Here is a 25,050-nt window from a genome sequence, read left to right as displayed (position 1 = left end):
AGTAATTTGTCCACAGCTACACAGCTAGGAAGCAACAAGGTCAAGATTCAAATACAGATGTTTGGATCTGGATTCTGTGCTGTTAACCTCTACATGATATTGCCTCTCAAATAAAACAGCATGTAGAAAATTACATGATTTTTATCAAATTAGTTCTATGTCTACATCCATTCAACCACCAACCATCAACCATCCATTCTGGTAGATAGTAGTATTTAACTATATAAGCAAAGAAAATGTTTGGAATAATGTTTCTCTATTGATAAAGATAGTTATTTGGTAGTAGGTACTGGAGAATTCACGTAAATTGTTTTGCTTTCTTTGTTTCTATTATTCGATGAGTTTAATGCTTTATAATGACTATCAGTCTTCAAAAAAAAAAGGAAGCCATTAATCTAAACAAAAAACAAACCACATTACCTAATCACAACTTGAACACTGTCATGTTAATTATTTAATGACTTTTTGTCTCCCTAATGAGCAATGTTTTAATTAGTACTTTACTATAATCCCCCAAAGAGCCTAGCACAATGTTGGGCAGAGCAAACACTCAATAAATATATTGATGGATCATCATAAAATAATACATTACTTTATTGTACCTATCTTACAAGTAGTATATTTCTAGATGCTCTTGAGTCTTGACCTAAATCTGACTCCTTCGACTAGCATCATTTACATTATCAGGGAGCTTGAAGAAAAAGAGAATCTTAAGCTCCACACCATACTTACTAAATAAGAACGAACATTTTAACAAGATTTCCCAACTGCTTGAAGCCATACTAAAATTTGAGAATTTCTAGAGCATTATTTATCTAAGTGTGGTCCATTATTTACCTAAGTCAGAATCACCTAGGTTGCTTGTTAAAAATGTAGATTCTCGGGCTCTACACTATTTCAAGTATCATTAGAGTTTATGATACACCTAATAAAAGTAAAAAGTAGTAACGAATAGGAATGAGCATATTAAGCAGAGAGCAGTGGTAGAACCCACATAGTTTAAATAAATCAAGAAAGTGATAATAAGAGAGGGAAGAAAAGAGGCATCGCTAAGGAAAGTAGAGTAAAGATATCAAGAGTAGGCTATGAAGAAGTAGAGTCATTGTACAGAGTGCTGTGCATTCCCCTGAACTCCCCTCTTTTTTTAAACTGTTATCCTGACATGCAAACTACTACAGCATGATTGTGGGAATGTGGAATTTACCCATGTATGCAGCAACCAATAACTTTTCTTAATATGTAAACACCACATAACGCATGCACTTATAAATGTTCCAAAAGTCACATATAGTTTTAAATGTATACTTACACTTTCAGAGACATTTCCATATGCTTGGCTCGAGCAATTGCTTCATCTCTCTCCTCATTGGCTAACCGCAGTCGAGACATAATAGCTTCATCACGTTCCTTCTGTGCAAAATACACTTCTTCAACCAGAGCTACCAAAATATATAATCCATAATTAATTAGAGAAAATTTAAAAATGCATACTTTCAGTAAAAATAAAAAGCAAAAACAATTCTTATTTTACTAAATTAAATTAGTTTCAATTAATATTTGGAAAAACATTTTTAAAAGCTACTACAAAATTGAGATACATTTCGTACCCATAAAAACACAAATTAAAAGGCCAAATAATAACAAATACTATTAGCTCATGAAATAAAGAAACTCACGCATACACTGCAGATAGGCATATATATTTCTACAGCCATTTGAAGGGCCATTTGGCAATATTTATTACAGTTAAAGATTTGTCTATAACCTGGCAAATCTCCTCTTTCGTATGAGGCCTAGAGAAATTCTTGCACATGTGCACAAGGAAACGTATATAAAATGCTTATTCAGCATTATATTATAGCGAAAACTGAGAAGTAGCTCAAATGTCCAATAACAGGAGCAAGAATAAATAAATTACTAAACATTCAAAGTGGAATACAATGCAACATTTAAAACGAATTAACTATGGACAAATGGACATATTTCAACAATAAAATTATGGCAAAAATTGCAAGGTACAAGGCAAAACAACTCTACCTATCATTTATGGTCAATTAGTGAAAATACTAAAATAAATATGGCAATGATAATCATCAACTTCGGGACAGTAGTTATGTCCACAGCATAGTGAAAGGAAAGGAAAGAAAATGGGACCAAGGAAAAGGAAATGGGCAGAGCTGACCTCTTTAGCACTGAGCATCTCCAGGAGCATCGTTTATATAGATGGTAATACAAATGGCCTCATCTAAATTTGCACAGCTCTATATAGGGAGATTTGATGTTATCTGAAATTGTCATTGCTCAAGCATAATTTCTACCTGAAATCTTAACATAACTTTTAAAGTATCACTGCAACATTAGACAAAAAGGGGTTCAAATACCTAGGTCACTGAACCAAACTCTATTTACACTGTCAAACCACAAAATAAACATAGGGAAGATGTTTGAAATGTTCTTGCTAACATTTGTCATAGATTATGCATAGCTAATCAAGAGTTATTCTTCTATTATTTAAATTATAACTGGTAGAAAAGAAACCCTGAGAGAAAGTCAACTATATATTTTCCATAGTAGAAGATAAGATGGAACATGTAACACAAAGCTAAAGTCAAAACCATTTCCAAGAAAGTGAGCCTGGGGAAAAGAGATATATTCATTCATTTTTTTACTCATCCATTAATTTATTCTTTCATCAAATATTTTTGAAATTCCTGTGTCAGTCACCTATCCAGTTTAAAGCAGTAGGACTACCGCATTCTAAAAAGTCCTTACCTTCCTGGAGATGTATACATTCTATTATAGAGAGACTGACAGTAGAGAAAGAGCAGAGCCAAAATTAAACAGGAAGATAGATAGAAGTTAAAGTTTTGAAGGAAAATAAGGGTGTGTCAGAGAAAAAAAGAGTAATTTGGAAGGTGGGAAAAGAATAAACTAATTTAGAAAGGTGGCCAGAAAAGGGCTTTTTAAATAAATGACATTTCAATACATGCATGCATGTGTGTGTGTGTGTGTGTGTGTGTGTATTTGAAAGTAGACTAATAAGCAGAATAAAAAGTAATACAAAGGCCCTAAAAGTATTAGACAAACAGCAGTAAGGCCAGGGTGTCTGAAGCACAGTGAGAAAGGGTGAGAGCTCTGGGAGATCAAATATATATGCCATCCTAGACTGGAGGAGATTATGCTGAGTGAAATAAGCCAAGCAGAGAAAGTCAATTATCACATGGTTTCACTTACTTGTGGAACATAAGGAATAGCATGGAGGACATTAGAAGAAAAAAAGGAAAAGTGAATTGGGGGAAATCGGAGGGGGAAACGAACCATGACAGACTGTGGACTCTGAGAAACAAAGAGAGTTTTGGAGGGGAGGTGTGCCTGGTGGTGGGTATTGAGAAGGGCACGTAGTGCATGGAGCACTGGGTGTGGTGCGTAAACAATGAATTTTGGAACACTGAAAAAATAAAATAAAATAATAAAAGTTGAAAAAAAAAGATGACGTAATAGGATCTGGATTTGTCCTTCCACTTAAATCAATTTTTTAAAAAGATTTTACCTATTTATTTGAGAAAGAGAGAGAAAAAGAGAGCGTGCGCACACACTTGGGGATAAGGACAGAGAGAGAGAGAAAAGAAGACTCCACACTGAGCAGGAACCCAATGCAGGGGCTGGATCCCAGGACCCTGGGATTACGACCTGAGCTGAAGGCAGACTCTTAACCAACTGAGTTACCCAGGTGTCCCAAAACAATTTTTAAAAATGGACAAAATATATAGAATGACAGCTTTCAAGACTGTAAGGAAACAAAGAACAGTGAGTGACATGAGGAAACAAATGAGTTGAGCCTATGATTGGCCCTGCTTAATACCCTGAAAGAAATTCCAGAATATGACACAGGAAAAGAAGAATCGAGGACAAGCCCAGCTGATTCCACAATTTTGGAGGGTAGAGATATAATATGGGGAAACCAAAGCAGCTGAAATTCACAAGAGACTATTAGAAGAAAAACAGTGGCAAAGAAAGAAAATTTTGGAGACGTCTTCCTCAAAAAGTCAGCTGAACATGTGTGCACGTGTGTAAGTAAACTACTCCATACAGGGAAAGAGAAACCTGAGAGGATTAGAGGCAACAGTGCGCTGGGTGCCACAAAACTAGATATAAAGTATGTTGTTTCCACCAGCCAGATCAGAAAACTACAAGATTCATGAGGTACTGCATAGAGTACTCAGAAGGGTCTTGCCTCAGTAGTGGGGATTAATTAACCCTAAACACTGCTCTGGTAACTTCTAGCATATCTTTAAAGCAAGACCCAAAAGGAGAGACCTGTTTCCAAAAAACATAAGTACAACTGATAAGAAAGCTCAAAAATATTTTATAAGAATACAAAATAGCTTCCAAAATGTTAAAATTCATCATGGTATCCAAATGCCAGGCATGCAAACAAGCACCAAAATTAGGACAAATGACAAAACAAAAATCAACCAACTAATACATAACCCTGTTTTACATGTGTTTCTGTTTAAAGATACTTGTTTAACATATACTATTGATTTAATAACATTGAATCCAAAGCCAAGAGCACTGTATAACTCATTCCTGAACAAAGCTTACCTATTACATGTTTTCTCCATAACTCACGTCATAGCCTTCTTGTACTCAGGGAACACTAGACAGGATTTCAACACTACACTTGGGGGCTGTTTGAAACTGGGAAATCACCAGGAAAAGGCACAAAAATGAAGTAATTCTAACACTAAATAAGCTTTAAAAAACCCACTAATTTATAGGATAAGAGCTGAAACAAGAAGGTAGCATATGGCTTTGAATGGGATTATAATGGCTTTGCTTTTCTTAGTTTGTTATTTTAGTAATTTTTATTAATTTTAAAAGGTAAAATAACCTTTCATTCCACAAGATGAATACAAAGTCTAAAACTATAAACAGTCTGGGAGAGAACCATGAATTTAGGTAGGTAAAGCTTTCTTGACCATAGTACCAAAGCATAACCCATTTTTAAAAATCGATAAACTGGACTTTAATCTAACTCAATTAAAAATCTCCACTCTTCAAAAAACATGGATAAGAAAGTTAAACAAGCCACAGAAAGAAAAAGATCATTGCAAAGCATATATCTGATAAAAGACTTGCATCCAGTCATAATTTTTAAAACTCTCAAACCTCAGTAATAAGAAAACAACAACAAAAAAAAAACCAAATTAAAAATGGGCAAAAGCCTTAGACACTTTATCAAAGCAGACATACTGATGATAAATAAGCACAAGAAAAGGTGCTCAACATCTTCAGTCATTAGAGAAATGTAAATTAAAACTACAAGATAACTACCACATACCTATTACAAAGGCTAGAATGAAAGCATGATTAAAGCTGCTGGGAAGAAGGGAGAGCAAATGAAATCCTCATTCACTGCCCATGGGAAGACAGGATGGTGCAATCACAGTTGGTCGGCTTCTCAAAAAGTTAAACAGGCACCTACTGAAAGACTCAGCTATTTAACTCACAGGTATTGATCCAAGACAAATTAAAGCATATGTCCATACAAAGACACACAGATATTCACAGTGTCTTTATTTATACTAGCCCCAAACTAGAAACAAAAATTTCTATCCACAGATGACTAGATAAACAAACTCTATGGAAAACTGTGCTAAACTAACTGGATATCCACTTGCATAAAATCAAAAGCTTTTAATCAACAGTTAGATAAGGTTAATAAATACTTGTTATGAACATAGCTTTTAGAAGAACCTGTACTTTCCAGCACAATTTTCATAGGTTTTTTTTTTTTAAAGGTAGTATCATTGATACTATGAGGCTTTCTGTAGCTCTACTCATTCTGCGCCTATGTATGTATTAATTCATCAAACAGAAGTTTCTATTTTGAAAGAAACTTCTGCCCATGATATACTATATAATAATGAGTTTTAATCCTCCCTGATAATTGTATGCAATTTTCTTCCAGGAAGGATACTCATAACAGCCTAGAGAAAGCAACATAGTGTGTTAGGAAGAATGTGGGCTTTGATTCAGATCCAAAGTGTCAACATACTAAAGTTAGGTCACCTGCTTTTGTGTATTTTTAAGTTATTTTAATCTCAAAGCAGGTGCATAAAATGTATATGATACCTCTATTTATGGTTGTTAGGGAAAAATTAAGTGAGATAATATATGAAAGCTCTTGGCCAAATAAGTAGATTCTCAACAAACACTGGTTCCATGCCACCATTACCATTACCACTCTCAATCCACAGATGCACCATGTGGCTCATTTCTAGACATATTAAAGAGATGATTTTGATTAATTTGGACCATCTATATACAGGTATGTATACCTATATATACCCATACACATATGCATATATACATATATGTGCATATTTGTTGGCATTCAAAAATTACACATGGGAACTGAAAGAAAAATTATTTAGAACTCATTCTATATTTTATATTGTGCACTATAATGACATAATAATTTGTACAAAACATCACAATATTCTAAGATATTTCATATTATAAAACACTTCTAATTTCACTCTTATGTTTACTGCAACATTATTTATAAAACCCAAGATATGGAAGCAACCTGTGTCCAGTGATAGATGAATGGGAAGGAAGATGCGTGTATATATATATATATATATATATACACACACACATACACAATGGACTATTACTCAGCTACAGAAAAGAATGAAATCTTGCCATTTGTGACAACATGGATGGACCTAGAGGGTATTATGCTGAGTAAAATAAGTCAGAAAAATAAAGAACAAATATCATATGATTTTACTTATACACAGGATCTAAAAACAAAACAAAATTGGAAAAAAATTAACAAAAACCAGAAATGATTCCATTAACAGAGAATAAACTGGTGGGTACTAAATGGGGATGTCATGGGAGAATGGGCAAAATGGGTGAAGGGGAGTGGGAGATACAGGCTTCCAATTATGGAATGAATATGTCATAAGGATGAAAGATACAGCACAGATAATGTAGTCAATGGTATTAGTGGTATTTAATAGTGTTATATGGTGAAAGATGATAGTCATTACTTGTGGTGAACATAGCATAACATGAAGGGTTGTTGAATCACTATGCTGTACACCTGAAACTAACCTAACATGTGTCAACTACACTGTAATGAAAAAAAAATTTTTTTTAACACTGCCAAAAAAAAAAAAAATCTACTTCTAATTTGTAGGTCAGTTAGGATGGACAAAATGATGCTACACAATGACCTACGTACAGATAAACATGTATGTCATGCCCTGAAATATTCTGACATATCAAAAGGTTAAAATACTAATTACTAAACTTTAAATGCCAACAGGCTTCCTATCGCTTCTGTAGAGTATGATAAGATGTTACAAAGTGACATTTAATGTGAGCTGGGTTCCACTTTATATATAATAACACTTTAATGAAAGAGGTAGGACTAGCAAAGTCAGGGGCTTGAAGAGTAAGTATAGTTATCTCTATGCTTAAACAATTTACACCAAGGTCTTATTTGGTCCTGTGTTAGTCAACAGAAAACATTTTTTCCCTCTATAATGCTATCAACTCTAAAGAGGTAAATAATGTGTATATTAAAGGAGATTGCCCACTGGTTAAGTTTTAAAGTGCCATAAAGCACACACACATAAAATCTGATTACACATTTTATAAATGCTAAGAAGTATTTCCAAAATTAATTTTTTAACATCTATCAGGTTATATGTGAAATTTGATTATGAAAAACCTGATTCTTTCTAGAATTCAGTACTTTTAAAGGATCAATATGCAACTCTCAAACATTTTTAGTAAAGAAAACTTAATTGTAAACACTGAGCTTTTCCAAGGTAGATGACTATTACAAAGTTCACTAGAAAATCAATATAGCATTTTAGTTGGAATTTGCTCATTAAACACCCACAGCTCTAATGCAAATTATGATGGAATGAATAAAGCAAATACGCATGCTTCTTTCTTTTTATTAAATGTAAAATCTACTGTTAATTGCATCTCGTATGTCATACAAACTTTTCTCCTTAACTATTAAATAGAAGCTTTAACAAAAGTCATTAGAGATTCTCTTTCTTTGACTTGAATAAATTTCAATATTTGTTCAGTAAAGGTTCACAGCAGTTAAATTACATTAACAAATATTATTAGCTACTATGTAAGCCAACCAAGTAAAATACTTATATTGTAGGTAAAACAAATCATTGGGTGTTTACAATAATATTTGGATATCTCCATTTTTAAACATGGTTATCAAATATCCTATAATTCTTAGGCAAATTCGAGGAAGATTCAGAGAGGATCACCCCCCCTCAACACCAAATACTCAAATTTGTTTAGTAAGCTAATTGTTTTCTAATATGGGCAAGAGTAAATATGAAGAAGCTGAACCATACCAAGTATGAGTTTATTGAGTCAAGACAGAGTACATATTTTCTTAGTAAAACCCGAGTCTATTGACAATCCTATATTCTACACTTCTCATACTACTTTTAAAATACAATAGAAGTGAGACAGTGTATTGGAAAACATTCTAGTTTAAACACTGGATCATGATTCCCTAAATAACATAATTTGGAGGATAGACATTTACCAAGAAAAAGAATCCATTTGTTAACATCCTCAAGGTAGTTATATAAATAGAGAAAAGGCTGAACTAAAGTGAAGGAAAAAGATATCATCAGGATTTGAAACACAAAATAATCACTCATTATAATTCATGTTGAAAAATTCTAAGCAACAAATACAGACATGTCCTATAAAAGACAGGTTTTTATTATATTTGAAACAATTTCAAATTGGCTGGATATCTATTTCTTTACTTGTTAAATGGATTCCTTGCAAATATGCTTGTGTTTTATGAAACCACCAATATATATTCTAGAACCATAAACATTATACTATGTCTTTTAATTTCCTTAGAAATTATAATTTCTCTCTTTGCATAAATCAGTTATTGGAAATTTAAACATAGATGGTAAATACTCTACAACAATGGAAAATTAACCAACCTACTCCGAGTAGTTTGATGCTTCTATTTTTGATGCCTCTATTAAAACAGACCAGACTATTAAGTTTTTCTAAAACTGTATTTGAATGTTTATATGATATTCTATAAATAACCTTTTCTGATTAAAATAATACAGGCTCACTGTAAAAATATAGAAGACAGAAATAAGTTACATAATCTTGTAACTTTCTGTGTATACTTAAACAGAATATGTTCCTATATTCTTTAGTATTATTTATAAATATGAAATAGTACCTGGGATTTTATCATTTAGACATGCCATATTTGATAGAACTAAGATGCTCCTAGTATTAGATTTTACACTGTTCTCACTTATTCACTATATAAATAAAACTGTAATGAACATCTTTGTACAGAAATTTCTATGTATATACACAGCTAAATACTGAGGAAAATTCCAAGAAGTATGGTTACTGCATTAAATAGCAGCTTCTTAAGCTCCTAACATACACTTTCCAATTTTCCTCTGTAAAGTTGCTAATACGTTTATACTTATCAACAGTACAGAAACTGTTAAAAATTCATTAGAAAAATATACAAGTAAGTTTTATTAGCAAAATTATAAAATAAGAAATTTTTTTGCAAAACACTGAATTATTATATACATGTACTTAGTGCAGAAAACTTAGAGTATATAAAAATACTTTCTAAGAATATCCTATTTACATTTAAACATTAAATATATCTGAAACTAGAGCTAAAATTGTTAATGTGAAAGAGATAAGCTTATTCCAGAAGTATTAAAACCACTATCAATTATTTTATGTACTTCTGAAATACAATTTTAAGAGGTACTTACTTTTTGCATAGAATATCTACTTTAAATTTTAATTAAATACCAATATGAAAATTCTATAAAATATAACTGCTGGAGCCCCTGGGTGGCTCAGTCATTAAGCGTCTGCCTTTGGCTTAGGCTATGATCCCAGGGCCCTGGGATTGGCCCCATATCTGGCTCCCTGCTTGGCAGGAGGCCTGCTTCTCCCTCTCCCAGCCTCCCTGCTTGTGTTCCTCCCTTGCTGTCAAATAAATAAATAAAATTTAAAAAAAAACATATATATATATATCTGCTACCTAAGTTCTTCCGGGGCACCTGGGTGGCTCAGTAGGTTAAGCCGCTGCCTTCGGCTCGGGTCATGATCTCAGGGTCCTGGGATCGAGTCCCGCATCGGGCTCTCTGCTCAGCAGGGAGCCTGCTTCCTCCTCTCTCTCTGCCTGCCTTTCTGCCTGCTTGTGATCTCTCTCTGTCAAATAAATAAATAAAAAATCTTTAACAACAACAAAAAAAGAATCATTTTCTGCAAATTTTTATTACTCTAATTAGATGATATGCTCTCAACTGCTTGACACCACAGTAAATTTCATAGTATACTAGACCTAATTAAATATTTCAATTGTTGGTTCATTGTTATGCATAATGCTTTCTTTGTTCACCCAATGTTTATTTCATTTTTTCTAGAAAAGTACAAACTTTCCTAGGAATAGAGCTTACAAAACTGGCCATATTCTACCCTCAAGCATTATTTCACTTGGCACTCATCATAATCCTGATTCACAACCAAAGGATTCCGCAGCCAAAGATAATATAATGAACACTCTACCCATCAGTATTTCTAATTGCTATATTTCACAGAATTGGGCTTTTTGTTTTTATCTGAAACAATTGGTCATATTTTTGAAATCCTTTTTCCTTCCAAACTAAAAGATGATATGGATATGAAAAAATTGATGTAGGGGCACCTGGTGGCTCAGATGATTAAGCCTCTACCTTTGGCTCAGGTCATGATCTCCAGGTCCTGGGATCAAGACCCATGTTGGGCTCCCAGCTCAGTGGGGAGTCTCCATTTCCTTCTCCCTCTGCCTCTCTCCCTGCTTGTGCTCTCTGTCTCAGTCTCTCTCTCTCTCAAATAAATAAAATCTTAGAACAAGACTGATATATGTGAACTGCTCCATTATAATACTGTTAATACATCTCAGTGTTAAAGGCTATCATATTTTAATAATGCCCATTATATACACAGAAAAATAGTATTCTAACATGTACTTTTTTAAACTACATATTATATTATCTTCCTTTGATATATAAAACTCACTCTTGCTCTTAGTCATTAGATGGTCAATATCATCTGAGTTATGGTATACAGTAATGAATACTTATGAAAAGAGAATAATGTAAATGTTTTCTATGACACAACTTCTATTTTTCAATGTTAACTGGCTGTAATGTCTTAATGTACTTGCTATAATGGTTACATATCTATACTTTTTAACATTTACATGTTAACCTAGAAAAACTTAAGTTGCAGGTTTCACGGATTCTATGTTCTGATGCTTTGGGCAATCACAATTAAACTCCTCTCCTTCCTACCAAAAACAAATGAACACTCTCTGTAATAAGAAGAGCTTGACAATATATTTTTTTTAATTTATAAAATATCAGTCTAAATTTGGGTACAGAGAAAAGAATCTATATTTAAAGAGATAAGCTGTAAAAAGCAGATTAAATGCCTGCAGAATCAGTATAGCAAGATAAGCAAATTATGTAGCCATTGAATTATATGTAAAATGTAACTAAGATAGATAGATGGACGGAGAGAGAGAGACAGAGAGAGAGAGAGAGATTTATAAACACAAGACTTAGGAACTAAGGCGTTCTTTTGGCTAAAACCCAATATTGGCCTTATTTCAGTTTAATTGGAAGAGGATCTCAAATTCATCTTCTCCATGAGATATCAGGAACCTGGATTTCTCTTTGTACCAAAGGTTAATAAGAAATGTGTCTGCAAAAGTCAAACAGCATTAAATACCAAAAACTGATTATTATTCTACAGGAGTTGTTCTGTCATTCATAATCTCTCCATGCTCCAACCTTCCACAGCTAATCTTTAATGGATGACATGCAAGAAAGAAAAATAACTAACATATAAAGCAGACTCTAAAGTGAGCATTTAAGAAATAGAAAAAATAAGGCTTTTAAAGAAATATATTTTAAATATCGCAAAATTACATAAAAAACTAAATATTCTTATGTATAAAATTTAAACATCATCTGTATTCTGTAAATGGAATACAGTAATAAAAATTAAGAGACATTACACTACATAATGCCCACTGAGCCTATTTAGGAAAACTGAAAGATTTAACTAAACAAGCTATTTATAAACTTATAACTACATTCCTGACCTAAGAGTAAATTAATGGTTGCAACAGGCCAGGCAATACTATCTGTCACTGTCAAACTCAAAACAAATTTTGAAGTATTTGTGATCTAAATATTCTATTTAGATGAAAAGAAATAGAAAAAAACAGACAGTCAATATTTCTGCTGTGCTTCTCTAAAATATCCCGTAGTATTTAAAGGTCATATATATCAATAATTTTCAAATACTCTTATCCACATGTACAATTTGGTGAGTTAAACACAGTAAAAAGTCCTAAATAGCTCCAATGAGATAAATTTTTCCCAGTGTTAATAAATAAGGAATGACGTGGTCATTTCATCTTTTGTTAAGTAATTAAGACTCACTTACTATATATTTTTCCTTTCTTTTCTTTTTTAAAAATATTTTATTTATTTATTTGACAGACAGAGATCACAAGTAGGCAGAGAGGCAGCAGAGAGGTGGGGGAAGCAGGCTCCCCACCGAGCAGAGAGCACGATACGGGGCTCAATTCCAGGCCCCTGAGCCGAAGGTGAAGGCAGAGGGTTTAACCCACTGAGCCACCCAGGTTTCCTTTTTTCCTTTATTTTCTTTTTCGTAAAGATTAAAAAAATTTTCATATTCTCAAACTTTTTAAGTAAGGTTAAATCTTAAGATCAAGAGAAATTTGAAAACTGTGGGGATAAATGAAATAAAAATACTTGGTAAATTTAAAAAAAGAAGTATTTATCAATCCTTTGAGAAACAAAACCATATATAAATAGTTGTAAGTATATAAGTAACTCCTTATATAACTACCTATATAACCGTATAAGTAACAACTTATATTGGGTACATTTGAATATATCCCCTATTAAATCAAGGAGTCTTGAAAAAACAAGATGACGGCATCATCATCTTATCTATTGAGTGCCCTCTATGGGTTAAATGCTTCATAAACATCATCTCACTTAAATGTCACAGTAACCTACAAAATAAGCTTTAACCAAAGCTTAGAGAGGCTGTCACTTACACATGATAAGTGGTAAAAAGATTAGAACAAAGGTCTGAATCCAAAGTCTGAACAATTAACCACTACCTATCTCAATAGTGTATTATGAAGGAAAAGTGACTGCAGTCTAAAAGAAACCTCTGAAATCCCAAATCTTTCTTATTTGCAGGGCCTAACACAATACCTAGTACATAACGACCCTTCAATAAATATTTCTTGTTTGACTTTTAAAGAAGCTAGTTTAGTTCCTATAAAGTGCCTAATAAAAATAGTAATGATGGTAATGGTGATATCAAAAAAGAAGAGGAGGGTAAAGGGTCAACCATTTGAGATTTTATCACAATAGAGGAAACAACTGAGTTTCAAACCCTCCTGGGATTACATCAGAATGACAGTATTCCCATTATGTAAAACCAACAGGGAAGTAAAGGAAATAGGCATAACACTATTTTAACAGATTGCCTGAAAGTTTATTATAGGTATACATTAGATTAAAGCCCAAATCATTTGTATCCCATTTCTTTTATTTTGGATTTACATTTAAGTAAAATGTATTTTAATTAAAAGCCACAGAACAAAAATCTTTTCATGACTTCTTTTTTTTTCCTTTATTTTATTTATTTTTTTATTATAAATTTTTTTCATTTTATTTTATTTCTTTTCAGTGTTCCAGAATTCATTGTTTATGTACCACACCCAGTGCTCCAATGACTTATGATTATTATTAAAGATTTAAGAATTTTATAAAGCTAGAAATAACCAGTATTACTATTAGCTGCAACTTACTGAGTACCAGTTATATATTAGGTGCTTTTATAAATTATCTATAATCCTTAAAATTATCTGGTAAATTAGTTAACATTTACATCTTACATGGGAGAAAATAAACCTGATGAAGCTAGTAAGTAACTTGCCCAAAGGCACAAAACTGGTATTAAGTATCAAAGCTGTGATTTGAACCTCGGTCAATTTGACTCCAAGACTTTTGGATTTCCCATTATTTCAACGTGTCTTACAGACAACTGGGCACCTTGTTTTATGTGGTTTTGACTATGCCAGATTTTTTTTTTTTTTAAGACTTTATTTGTCAGGAAGAGAGAGAGAGCACAAGCTGGGGAGCGGCAGGCAGAGGTAGAAGTAGGCTTCCCACTGAGCAGAGAGCCCAATGTGACACTCAATCCCAGGACCCTGGAATCATGACCTGAGCCAAAGGCAGACGCTTAACCACTTAACCGACCAAGCCACCCCAAGGAACCCGACAACACCAGATTCATATTCTTACATTCAATCAGGTGAGAAGAAAAGATGGACTAATACATACATAAGTTACATAATACACATATAGACAAAAACAAATGAGAAAATCTGAAAGACAACAAAAATGGCATAGGTAAAATGATAAGATTTGATCACAGCCATCATATTAGATTTCATAAAACTTTGGTTTATGTGGTCTTTATATATCAAACCTATCACAGGAGTCATTTTTAGATTAGAAAGCAAGTAACTTTTTAAAAAAAAATCATATCTTTAGTGATTAGTAATACTAATCTCTAATCATAGTAGTACTACTAAATCTAATCCACAATCATTCTAGAAAACCTGAAAGGGCAGAAAACTTAATCGAAACATTAATATATCCATTAATACTACCAAAATTTGCCTTTGGTTTCATATAACACACATGTATAGATATATTTAACAAAATTAAATTATAGTTTTCCTCTACTTTTCACTTAATGTTGTCATGAAGATTTTCTCATTGCACCAATTATTCAGAAATGGTTTTTAGTTACTTCATGATGTCTGACAGTATAAACATATCTTAATTTATTTAATCATTCTCTTAGTGTTTGATTTTAACTTTTGGCTATCATAACCAATACTGATATAAATATTCTTATATAGAAATGGCTCCTAATTCTTTTGAGTACCTCATATATTAATTAGTATTTTATTTGAAAAAATCTATGAACATACATTTTGTATCTTATTTGCAATTTCCAATGTTTAGTTTAGAGGTTTTTTTTTTAAATTTTATTTATTTATTTGACACAGAGAGAGAGATGACAAGTAGGCAGAGAGGCAGGCAGAGGGGGGCGGGGAAGCAGGTTCCCTGCTGAGCAGAGAGCCTGATGCAGGGCTCATCCCAGGACCCTGAGATCATGACCCGAGCCGAAGGCAGAGCCTTTACCCCACTGAGCCACCCAGGCGCCCAAGTTTAGAGATGTTTTTGCATGTATTTCTTTTTATGTGGGATATCTTCATTTTTTTAAACATTTATATTCTGCTTAAGTACATTATAATACATAAATGTGGTACATATTCATAATATACTTAACTAAGTACACTTTTTATTTTGAATACAAAAATGAGCAAATGATAGAAACAAACATTACTATTTATGTGGATTTCTTTGTTCTTGTTATATGGATTATTATCCTTCCATATGATACTAAATAAAACATTTTTCACATGTAATCATATTCCTGTAATGTCCCTCTTTCTATTAAGGTACTGGCATAGTTGTTTTTGTTACTGTGTTTTGCTTTTTGACTACACTTATAACCAGTCAGGAAATAAGCTATTTAAGACTGTATGTATGAAAAAATATGAAAGAATCATGAGTCTATCAAGAATCACTTAATAAATTTCTTGTAGTTTCAAACTAATGGATTTCTTTTTTTTATTTTTTTATAAACATATATTTTTATCCCCAGGGTACAGGTCTGTGAATCGCCAGGTTTACATACTAAACCAATGGATTTCTTAAGCAATTCAGTTTTATAAAAAAATTTGACATATTACAATGATTCTCTCTAATGTCATATGTAAAATATCTTTAATCTTTTTTAAAAGGTAGAACTGAAACATTTAAAAGATACACACTGAAAATTTATACTTTCAAAAAACTTCAGAGGATTTTCATTTTTGTCATTTTTGTAACTAAGAGGTTGGATGTATCTCTTTTAACTAGATTGCTTTGTTCCAGAGAAACTATAGCACTGCTATTTTCATCAACTTAGAAGGCTGCAAAAAAATACTACACATTTCAAACATTTACTAAAATAATATTGTATAATTAATGAGAAATACGTGATTAACAAGAATCATAAAGTGATCAAATTCTTTCCAATTTATGTATGCATGATTCATACTATTTAGTCAAGGGGAAGTCTTAAATATATACAAATAAGTAAATATTTGAAGTAGATGATTAGCTATATCATACAGTAGTTTTAAGAGTAGATAACACTATTTAATGACTTTTCCCCTCCAACACATAAATGATCTATGCAGACATAACAATTCATGCTTTTCACCAGTGAAATGGCCTAACTGGCCTAAATCTTACCGAATTCCTCCTATAAGACGCATGCAAAGTCATATTATGACACAAACACCTTCAAACAAATGTACTTCTTATAATACCTTCTTAGCAGTTAGTATATACATATTTGATTATAAAAAAACCAAGACACTTCCAAATTGTTCCAAATTTATATCTGAATTATTCATTTTTAATGTATGTTTAATTTCCCTTAAAATATATTAGCCTCATATTTCTCTACTAAATAAGAAACAAAACATCCATGGTTCTTGAACATTAACTGAAAAGCAACCATTTGTTATTTTAGCTCGAGTATTTATTTATGGTAATTTTGGTTATATTTTCATAGTGATGTTTAGCTGTATTTTGCATAGTGATATTCTAAAGACAGGCTCTACCAGTGAATGTCTCTGACCTAAGATACCAGAATTCTTCCATATATGCAACCAGCTTAATGTAGCTCATAAAATATGACTATAGCTTCAAACTAATCATGAAATACAATTTTTCTTAAAATCATTCCAATTGATAAAAAACACTAAAATAAATAGCCTTTAAAATGCCTCTGCATGTTAATTTCTATTATACTGTGAGATTTCTATCCTTAACATAAAACAGTGTGAGGAAGAGAGTAACAGACTATTGACAATCATCTGATCTGATCTGTAATATATCACAGATACATTAAAAAATATTTCTCCTTGCAAATACCTGTGAGTAAAGATAGACTCCAAAACATATTTAAGGCAGTCATTTATATTCTTAAACTCTGGCAACCTTTCATTTTAATATTCTCAGTGAAAATACTAACTCCATCATCCACATCATCAGATGAAAATTTATTAATTGCACAAAACAGATTTTTGAATCAAATATAGGTTTCTATTGGTAATGAATATATGACTATCTTCACACAGAACAGAAGTATTTCCTCTCAACGAGCTAAAACAATAAGTGGTATTTGAACTGCTGGTTGAAAGGTAGAGGCACTGGTAATCATTATTTCCCCTTGTTTGTTCAGGCCCTTCCAACAAAACAAACAACCTTTTTGTGATTGGATTGACATGGTGTTAACAATGCATTTAATGCCCAAATCAGTATGAATACAGGTAAAGCTCTCACTAATACCAGTACCAGGATGTTAAAGCCACCTATTTTCTATGCAGCCAAAAAAAAAAAAAAAAAAAAAGACGGAGCCTCCCCTCCTTTGGCAAATAAGCTAGTATGCTAGTATTCACCAAAGCCACCTCATATAATAACCTCATGTATGATTCTTAAGACTGTATGTTAATAACCATCTACTATACCTGCTGTCTTTTCAGCAATATGAGCTTCTGTTGCTTTCTCCTGGAGTTCCAGCTTAAGCTTTAGTTTTCTCTGTTCCTTATCTTCTTTAGTCAATTTTTCCTGAAGCTGAAACACATTGAAAAAACACAGATTCCTATTTGATAAATTTCCTGCAGAAATAGAATTAATCCCAAAGTAGAAATTATTTTTTTTCTAAGCCCTTCTATATTACATGTAATTGCCTAAATACATAACTCTGAGGTTGGGGGGGAAGAGAACCCCATAATATTTAAAATTTTAAGACATCTCATAAAGTAATAATTACCTATAATGATATAGAAATTATAAAAACATTATGATATACACTTAATTTGTATGTGTGTGTAGAGGCCAATGAAATTAAAGAAGTAATGACATAATTATTAAAAATAATTATTGCAAAAAGCAATCTGATCTGTTCTTTTGTCTTAAAGCAAAGGACTTGGAAGGCACTATCTTAATAAAATAACGAACAGCACAGCTTTACAGCTTCTCTTAGTAATTCTAATATTTTGAAACAAAATTAATTAAGATAATAATCTTAATATGTGAAACAAATCTCCTTTGAGAATGCTATCCCATCATATTCCATTTAAATTGGCGTTGGTACCTGATTTATAACGGGCATATAATAAATAATCGCTAAATGAAAATACAGAAAATATCTCCTACTTTCATACAGAACCCCTCAACTGTTTTTTGTTTTTTTTTCTTTCAATTCCTCCCTTGGCTTCTGTCATTTGTGTTCTTTTCTGTCAGGCATGATCAATATTCCTAACATCGCGCTTCAGTATGATTAGGTCAAAAAACTAGAATATTAAAATCAGAAAGGTATGTAGAGGTATGCAGAGGTTAAAAAAACAGAAAACATAAAATATGAACATTATTTAATAACATTATTTAAAGCTCAAAGAAATGCAACTAGAAAGAGTCCGGAAAGATAAAACATGACATGACAAAATGGACTGGACAAATGCGATGGTACATAACAACACAAGGAACGTGACAATAATGCCAAGCCTTATGACTTTAAATTACATATATTATTGAAGTAAAATATAGGGCACCAATACTAAAAAAAAAAGAAAAAAAGTTAAGTAACACAAAATCAGTACATTGTATTTCTCACTTTCCATAATACTGAAGTAAACTTTTACTACAATAAAACTTGAATCTTCTTTTTAGGTACCTACTCCAGGTACCATAGTTCTATGAAAAAGGAAGTGATATCACGGGCCAGCCAGGGAGGAAATAAAAGAATCTGCTTTTCATAGCCACTGTCTCAGTCATTATCTGATGCCATGGTATAGCAACAATATAGAGCTATACCATTAAAGGATGAATATACAGCATGAAACTGAATTATGATGGGCAACAAAGCAAACTTAGAAGGTCAACAGCTAAATGCACACTGTACAATGATCAGACTTCCTATATTGTACCTTTTTATTGCTCGCTCTGAGAATGTCCAATTCTTTTAGAAGAAATGCTATTTTCTTCTCTTTATCTAAGTCTGAAGTTACTTGACAAGGGATCGTACATTCACACTGCAAATCATTTTCTCTATGTTCCATAATGCTGTAATAAAAAAACTATTAACAATATATACATATAATTTCTACTATACAGGATCTATAAATTTTAGAATGCGAATGAGGGAGAAAAATTTAACAAAAAATAAGTAAAGTTACTTAATTTTAAATCTCTCTTGTTATGCACCGTTAAGACAATACTATGGATCAAAAAGAATAAATACATCAATTTTACAGAGGTTCTAATTTATCAACTAAGAGAACTAAATCTGTGGAAAGCATTTAATAACTTCTACAGAGATTCATGGTTCAGTACACGTAAAGAATTCAGGTTTCAAGGGTTGTGAATAATTCAATTTAGACTTTTGGTCAGGATTCTAGAAACATAACTCACTTTTTGGAAAATGGGAACAACATTCATACTTTTTTTTCAATTCGGTTGACAGAACATTATTTTTTCATTATTAAACTCAAAACAAATTAAAAATGAAAACCTACTCCTGTGACATTTAATGGTAAGTAATCTTTTTTGACATTTTGTATGCTATTTGAGAACAATATCGACTTGTTAGCATGTTGTATAAAGAAGGGAAGGGAAGGGAGGGGTGCCTGGGTGGCTCAGTCAGTTGGGCAATTGCCTTCAGCTCGGGTCATGATCCCAGGGTCCTGGGATCGAGCCCCGCGTCAGGCTCCCTGCTCAGCAGGGAGTCTGCTTATCCAGCTGTCTCTCCCTATTCCTTGTGCTCTCTCTCACTCTCTCAGTCTCTTTCACATTAATAAATAAATCTTTTTAAAATTTAAAAAAAAAAGGGAAAGGAAAAGAGATGGATCATTTTTGAAGGCATCATATTAAAGTTGTAAACATAGGTAAATCTTAGAGTTTCTAAGAAGTTAATCAGTGAGGTCTGGGACAGTCCCTGCAGCTCTACCTACCATGTATTTCTTCTGTTGCAATTACATTAGATATTTCATACTGAGGTTTTAGCCCAATCTCTACTATTTGTCCCATGTGGTTAAAAAATGTTTATCACTTCTTCATTCATCCCTACTCTTATTCCCCAAAAGTATATTCAAAATCTGCACTTTAGTAATGATCTATTTGCCAAGAAGTAGAAACACATTAATAATACATAAATTACATATTAATGTTCATTAATATAGCTACTAAATAATTTTTAAATAATCATTTTACTTATTTAGCTGTTCTTATGCAAAACTATTAAAATATATAGGATTTTGTTTGGACTGAATATATAAGTGTCATTGAAATTTTTACAATTCTGCAGTATTTTCAAAATACAAGACTAATTATCAAAATACTTTAATCCATAGAGCTAAAAGTCACAGGTGTCACAAAATCAAATCTCTTCCTGGGATAAGTAGGTAAGGTGAATGTTAAAAGCTGCAGAAAAGAAAATAATAAGGAAGACAAATGGGAGCGAGTACAAGGCCTTTCTAGAAGCATTCAAATTCACTTAAACAATAAATCATGCTAACCAAAACCAAAACACACCTTTGAGCTTATTTTGTCCTAGAACTGCCAGTTTAGGGTTCTGATGAATAATTTCCCTTTTGTGTCACCTTAACAGTTATTTCCAGATCCAAAATGAAAGGACACAGGCAATAATATTCAACTTTGCCTTCATTAAAACTCACCTTGTGCTTTTTAGCACACCCATGTAAAGAAAACAGTAGAAAACTCCAGTAGGTTGCCTAAATTCCAGTAAGTTAATGATATGTCCAATTTAGCCCACGCCAAAAAGAAACGGAGGGATGAATGGAGGAAGGAGGAAGGGAAGAAGAAAGAGTTTTCTCAATCTTATTTCCTAAATTTAAGTCTGCCAGCACTCACTTGGATTTTTTAGTAGTGCAGTCAGCTCTCTCATCACCTGGATAAGGGAAATTCCTTGATCTCTGCCCTGGCAGTTCTGTGTCCTCATGGGTGTCTTCATTGACTAATTCATTGGATTTCTGATGCATGCCTTCCTTGGAATTCACAGTTGGTAGTTCCTCCGACTCTGTACTTTTATTTCTCCCTGTAGTCTTTTGTTCAAGATAACTATGAGCTATCTCTGTATTTAAAACAAAACAAAAACAAATGATATGTGAAATGCCATAGCTACATATTAAATCATTCAAATGAAAGTTTTTGTGGAAATAGGTGCTCTCATAGCTTTAAACATGTACTTACTATTCTTACTCCTACTGTAATCAGCTAAGCATGTACGGTATAGTTTTTCCACTTCTGGTAGGTACTCAGGGCAATGGTTTACAACCTTGACTGCAGGTTGAAATAACCTGAGGAGTTTCTGGAAATTCTTAGTCCAGAACACATCTTATACTAATTAAATCAAGATCTGTCAGAGTGTCCAAATAACTCCAGCATAAAATTAAAGCTGAGAAACACAGGTGTAGGAACATTATTTTCTAGATTCCAAAAAATAGGATACAATAAGTTAATAATTATAGGGAAGTGATAATATGCATGCAACTCTGGTATCAGACTGCCTGGGTTAGAATTTCAGCTTTGCCAAGGGCGTAACTTTGGTCAAGTTACTTACTCATCCAAGCCTAAGTTTCTTTTTTGTAAAATGAGAACATAGTAACACCTTTGCTTGAGTTATTTTGATGCAAAGTACTTGGCCTAGTGTTTGGCACATCAGTAAATGTTAGATATTATTTTTATCATCAGAATATTAAAATTAACATAATATAGGCATTATTTTTAACTCCCATTTTTATCAGATATATATTATACATTAGAAAATCTATTTTGTAAAGCCTGGCTATCTCATAAAAGTTATTTTAAGCTTTAACTAATAAATAATAGCTATTTCAAAGGAAAAGTGTATCTGATGATTTAGTGAAATTTTTGGAAGTAAACGACACACACACACAAGTACCTAAAATAAACTCCCTTACCAGTAAATCACACCAACAGACAAATACTGATTGTAACAAATACTTTATTATTTCCAGCATCAATAATGGTTGAACTTTAAAAAGCAGGTGAATCTCACCTGTCTGTTGATGATGCCTTTTCCAACCTGTCAAACTTAAAATCCTTTTAAGAAGAAAAGCAGAGGACATAGGGTTTGGTTTTTTTTTTTTAAAGATTTATTTATTTATTTATTTATTTGACAGACCGAGATCACAAGTAGGCAGAGAGGCAGGCAGAGAGAGAGGGTGAAGCAGGCTCCCAGCTGAGCAGAGAGCCAGGTGTGGGGCTCGATCCTAGGACCCTGGGATCATGACCGGAGCTGAAGGCAGAGGCTTTAACGCACTGAGCCACCCTGGCGCCCCAAGGACAGTAGTTTTAGAATAAAAACAAAATACGGGCACTTATAAATAAGTGATCTTTCACAAAGTATCCATTCCTTAAGGTGAAATCCTTTGCCTGTATATATGCTAAAATTAGGTGTGACCAGTTATAAACTCCAAGTCCTGGACATGATCATGGTGGCTGAAGCTAAATCAGAAACCACTTGTTTTTAGCAAATTCCTCTCAAATTCATTTTGTTTGAGTAAACAAATAGGGAGAATGTGCTATCATAATTATATACTGTAAGCTATGAAATTTCAACATCATATTGTTTTGGTTTAAACTCTAACAATTCCAGGTATCTGAAGATTATTTGTTGGTTTTTGACATTTCAAAATGTCTACATCGTGTGCTTCAGACATTCATCATGCTACTTTTTTTTTTTAAGATTTTATTTTTATTTATTTATTTGACAGAGAGACTAAGAGAGCACAAGCAGGGGGAGCAGAGAGGGAGTGAAAAGCAGACTCCCTGCTGAGCAGAGAGCCCGATGTGGAATCATATGAGGACCCTGGATCATGACCTGAGCTGAAGGCAGACATTTAACCATCTGAGACACCCAGGTGCCCATCATGCTACTTTTCTACAAGAGGCAGGTATTAGTAGAATGGAAACTCCAAAATCTAAATTAGGGAATTTTAAAAATGGACATTAAAGAATACCACTATATCATCAATAAACCATGCTTTCTAACACTACCATGTAACTTTAAAAGTATGGTTGACCCTTGAACACATAGCTCTGAACTGCACAGTTCCACTTACCCATGAATTTTTTTCGATAAGTACAGTAGAGTACTGTAAAGGTATTTTTTCTTATGATTTTCTTAGCAACATTTTCTTTCCCTAGCTTACTTTATTGTAAGAATGCATATAACATGCAAAATACATGTTAATCGACTATATTACTGGTAAGTCTTCTCCGCTATTTAGTAGTTACATTTTGGGGGAGTCAACAGTTATATGTGAATTTTTGACCTAGGGTTGATGCCCTTAACTCCCAGATTGTTCAAGGATCAATCGTAACGAAAATGTAAGAGAATTAAAAGTAGTTACTGATAGCAATATCAAAATAACAAAACTTGTGCCTAGGAATATATCAGAAAGTTACTATTAAGGCCTATATTATTCTCCAGTTTATGAGGTACAAAGATTCCCCAAAAGGTAAAAACATGAGCCATGGAGCACTTGCAGCTATAAAAAGTTCCCAGTGTTTTATGACAATACCATACCAACTGCTTCAGAATCTTAAGTCTTGACTCTCTGATCTGTTTCCCATCACATACATTACCATTATCTTACCACTACATACATCTTGTCCCATATTTTTACCTCTCTATTTCTGGGTCTAGTTCAGCATCTTTCTGCTTTCAGTTTTTTATTTCTAACCTCCTAGTGTTTACTCTCCTCCATCCCTGGTATCTATACTTGCTATCTGCTTAATATATTTATAGCACTCTTCCTTATTTCAGCTTATCAGATGTCAAGTTTTAAGATCTGCTGAGCTCTTGGTAAATCAGTGCCTTTTCACCTGGAACTGTCCAATCTTCCTCAAACTCAGAGCAGATGTGTGACCTTCCCAATAAAAGGACCCTTTATAGATCCCTCCTGGATTATAGTAATTATAATCCCTTACAGTATTATTGAAATAAACTCAGCAAGTCCTAATGTACTTCTGGTTTTGAAGTCAAAATGTTTGATATTTTTGAAGAACCCCATACTGTGTGACTTGGCTCTGATTAATTCTAGATCTTTCTAATCTTGCTCTGTACTAAAAGCTTTTAGATTCTCAACTGTAACTGTCTACATTTGGACCCTCCTCTGCAAATTAATATCTATACTCTTCTACTAAGAATTTAATTTTATTTTAAGGCAACAAGGCTGATGTATAAAATTTTCCTTTCGTCTATGTTCTTGACCAACTATCATAGTAAATGTTGCTTAAATCCTCTCTCAATGCTTTTCTACTCTACCACGTTGCATTATCCTATATCAAAATTCAACCTCTGTATAGAAAATTTGACCCCTCGGGGCACCTGGGTGGCTCAGTGGGTTAAGCCTCTGCCTTCGGCTCAGGTCATGATCTCAGGGTCCTGGAATCGAGCCCCACATCTGGCTCTCTGCTTGGTAGGGAGCCTGCTTCCTCCTCTCTCTCTGCCTGCCTCTCTGCCTACTTGTGATCTCTCTCTCTCCCTGTCAAATAAATAAATAAAATATTAAAAAAAAAGAAAATTTGACCCCTCTAATTAACCTATTTATTCATTAATTTAATAATCCATGGAAAACCTCCAATGTGATATGCTGGATGAAAGTATTGGGAAAAACAAAGACAAGTGGGAAAT

The 25,050-nt window shown here is 33.0% G+C and overlaps 1 protein-coding gene across 4 annotated transcripts in view; it reads right to left on the bottom strand.

The window, feature by feature from the left end:
- The window catches only part of MIPOL1 (mirror-image polydactyly 1), a 318,781-nt gene that overhangs the window by 211,767 nt on the left and 81,964 nt on the right, over nt 1–25,050 (bottom strand). For all 4 annotated transcript variants that reach the window (XM_032344073.1, XM_032344071.1, XM_032344072.1 and 1 more), the window contains 4 exons: nt 21,240–21,459; nt 19,298–19,433; nt 17,837–17,942; nt 1,310–1,439 (listed from right to left, as the gene is read on the bottom strand). In XM_032344073.1, coding sequence (XP_032199964.1) covers nt 1,310–1,439; nt 17,837–17,942; nt 19,298–19,433; nt 21,240–21,459 — 592 coding nt within the window. The remainder of the gene's footprint in view (nt 1–1,309; nt 1,440–17,836; nt 17,943–19,297; nt 19,434–21,239; nt 21,460–25,050) is intronic.

This window comes from Mustela erminea, chromosome 5 (genome assembly GCF_009829155.1).
Source record: "Mustela erminea isolate mMusErm1 chromosome 5, mMusErm1.Pri, whole genome shotgun sequence".
NCBI classification, from domain to species: domain Eukaryota; kingdom Metazoa; phylum Chordata; class Mammalia; order Carnivora; family Mustelidae; genus Mustela; species Mustela erminea.
The sequence above is the reverse complement of the archived record's forward strand: the minus strand, read 5'-3'. Positions and strand labels throughout refer to the sequence as shown.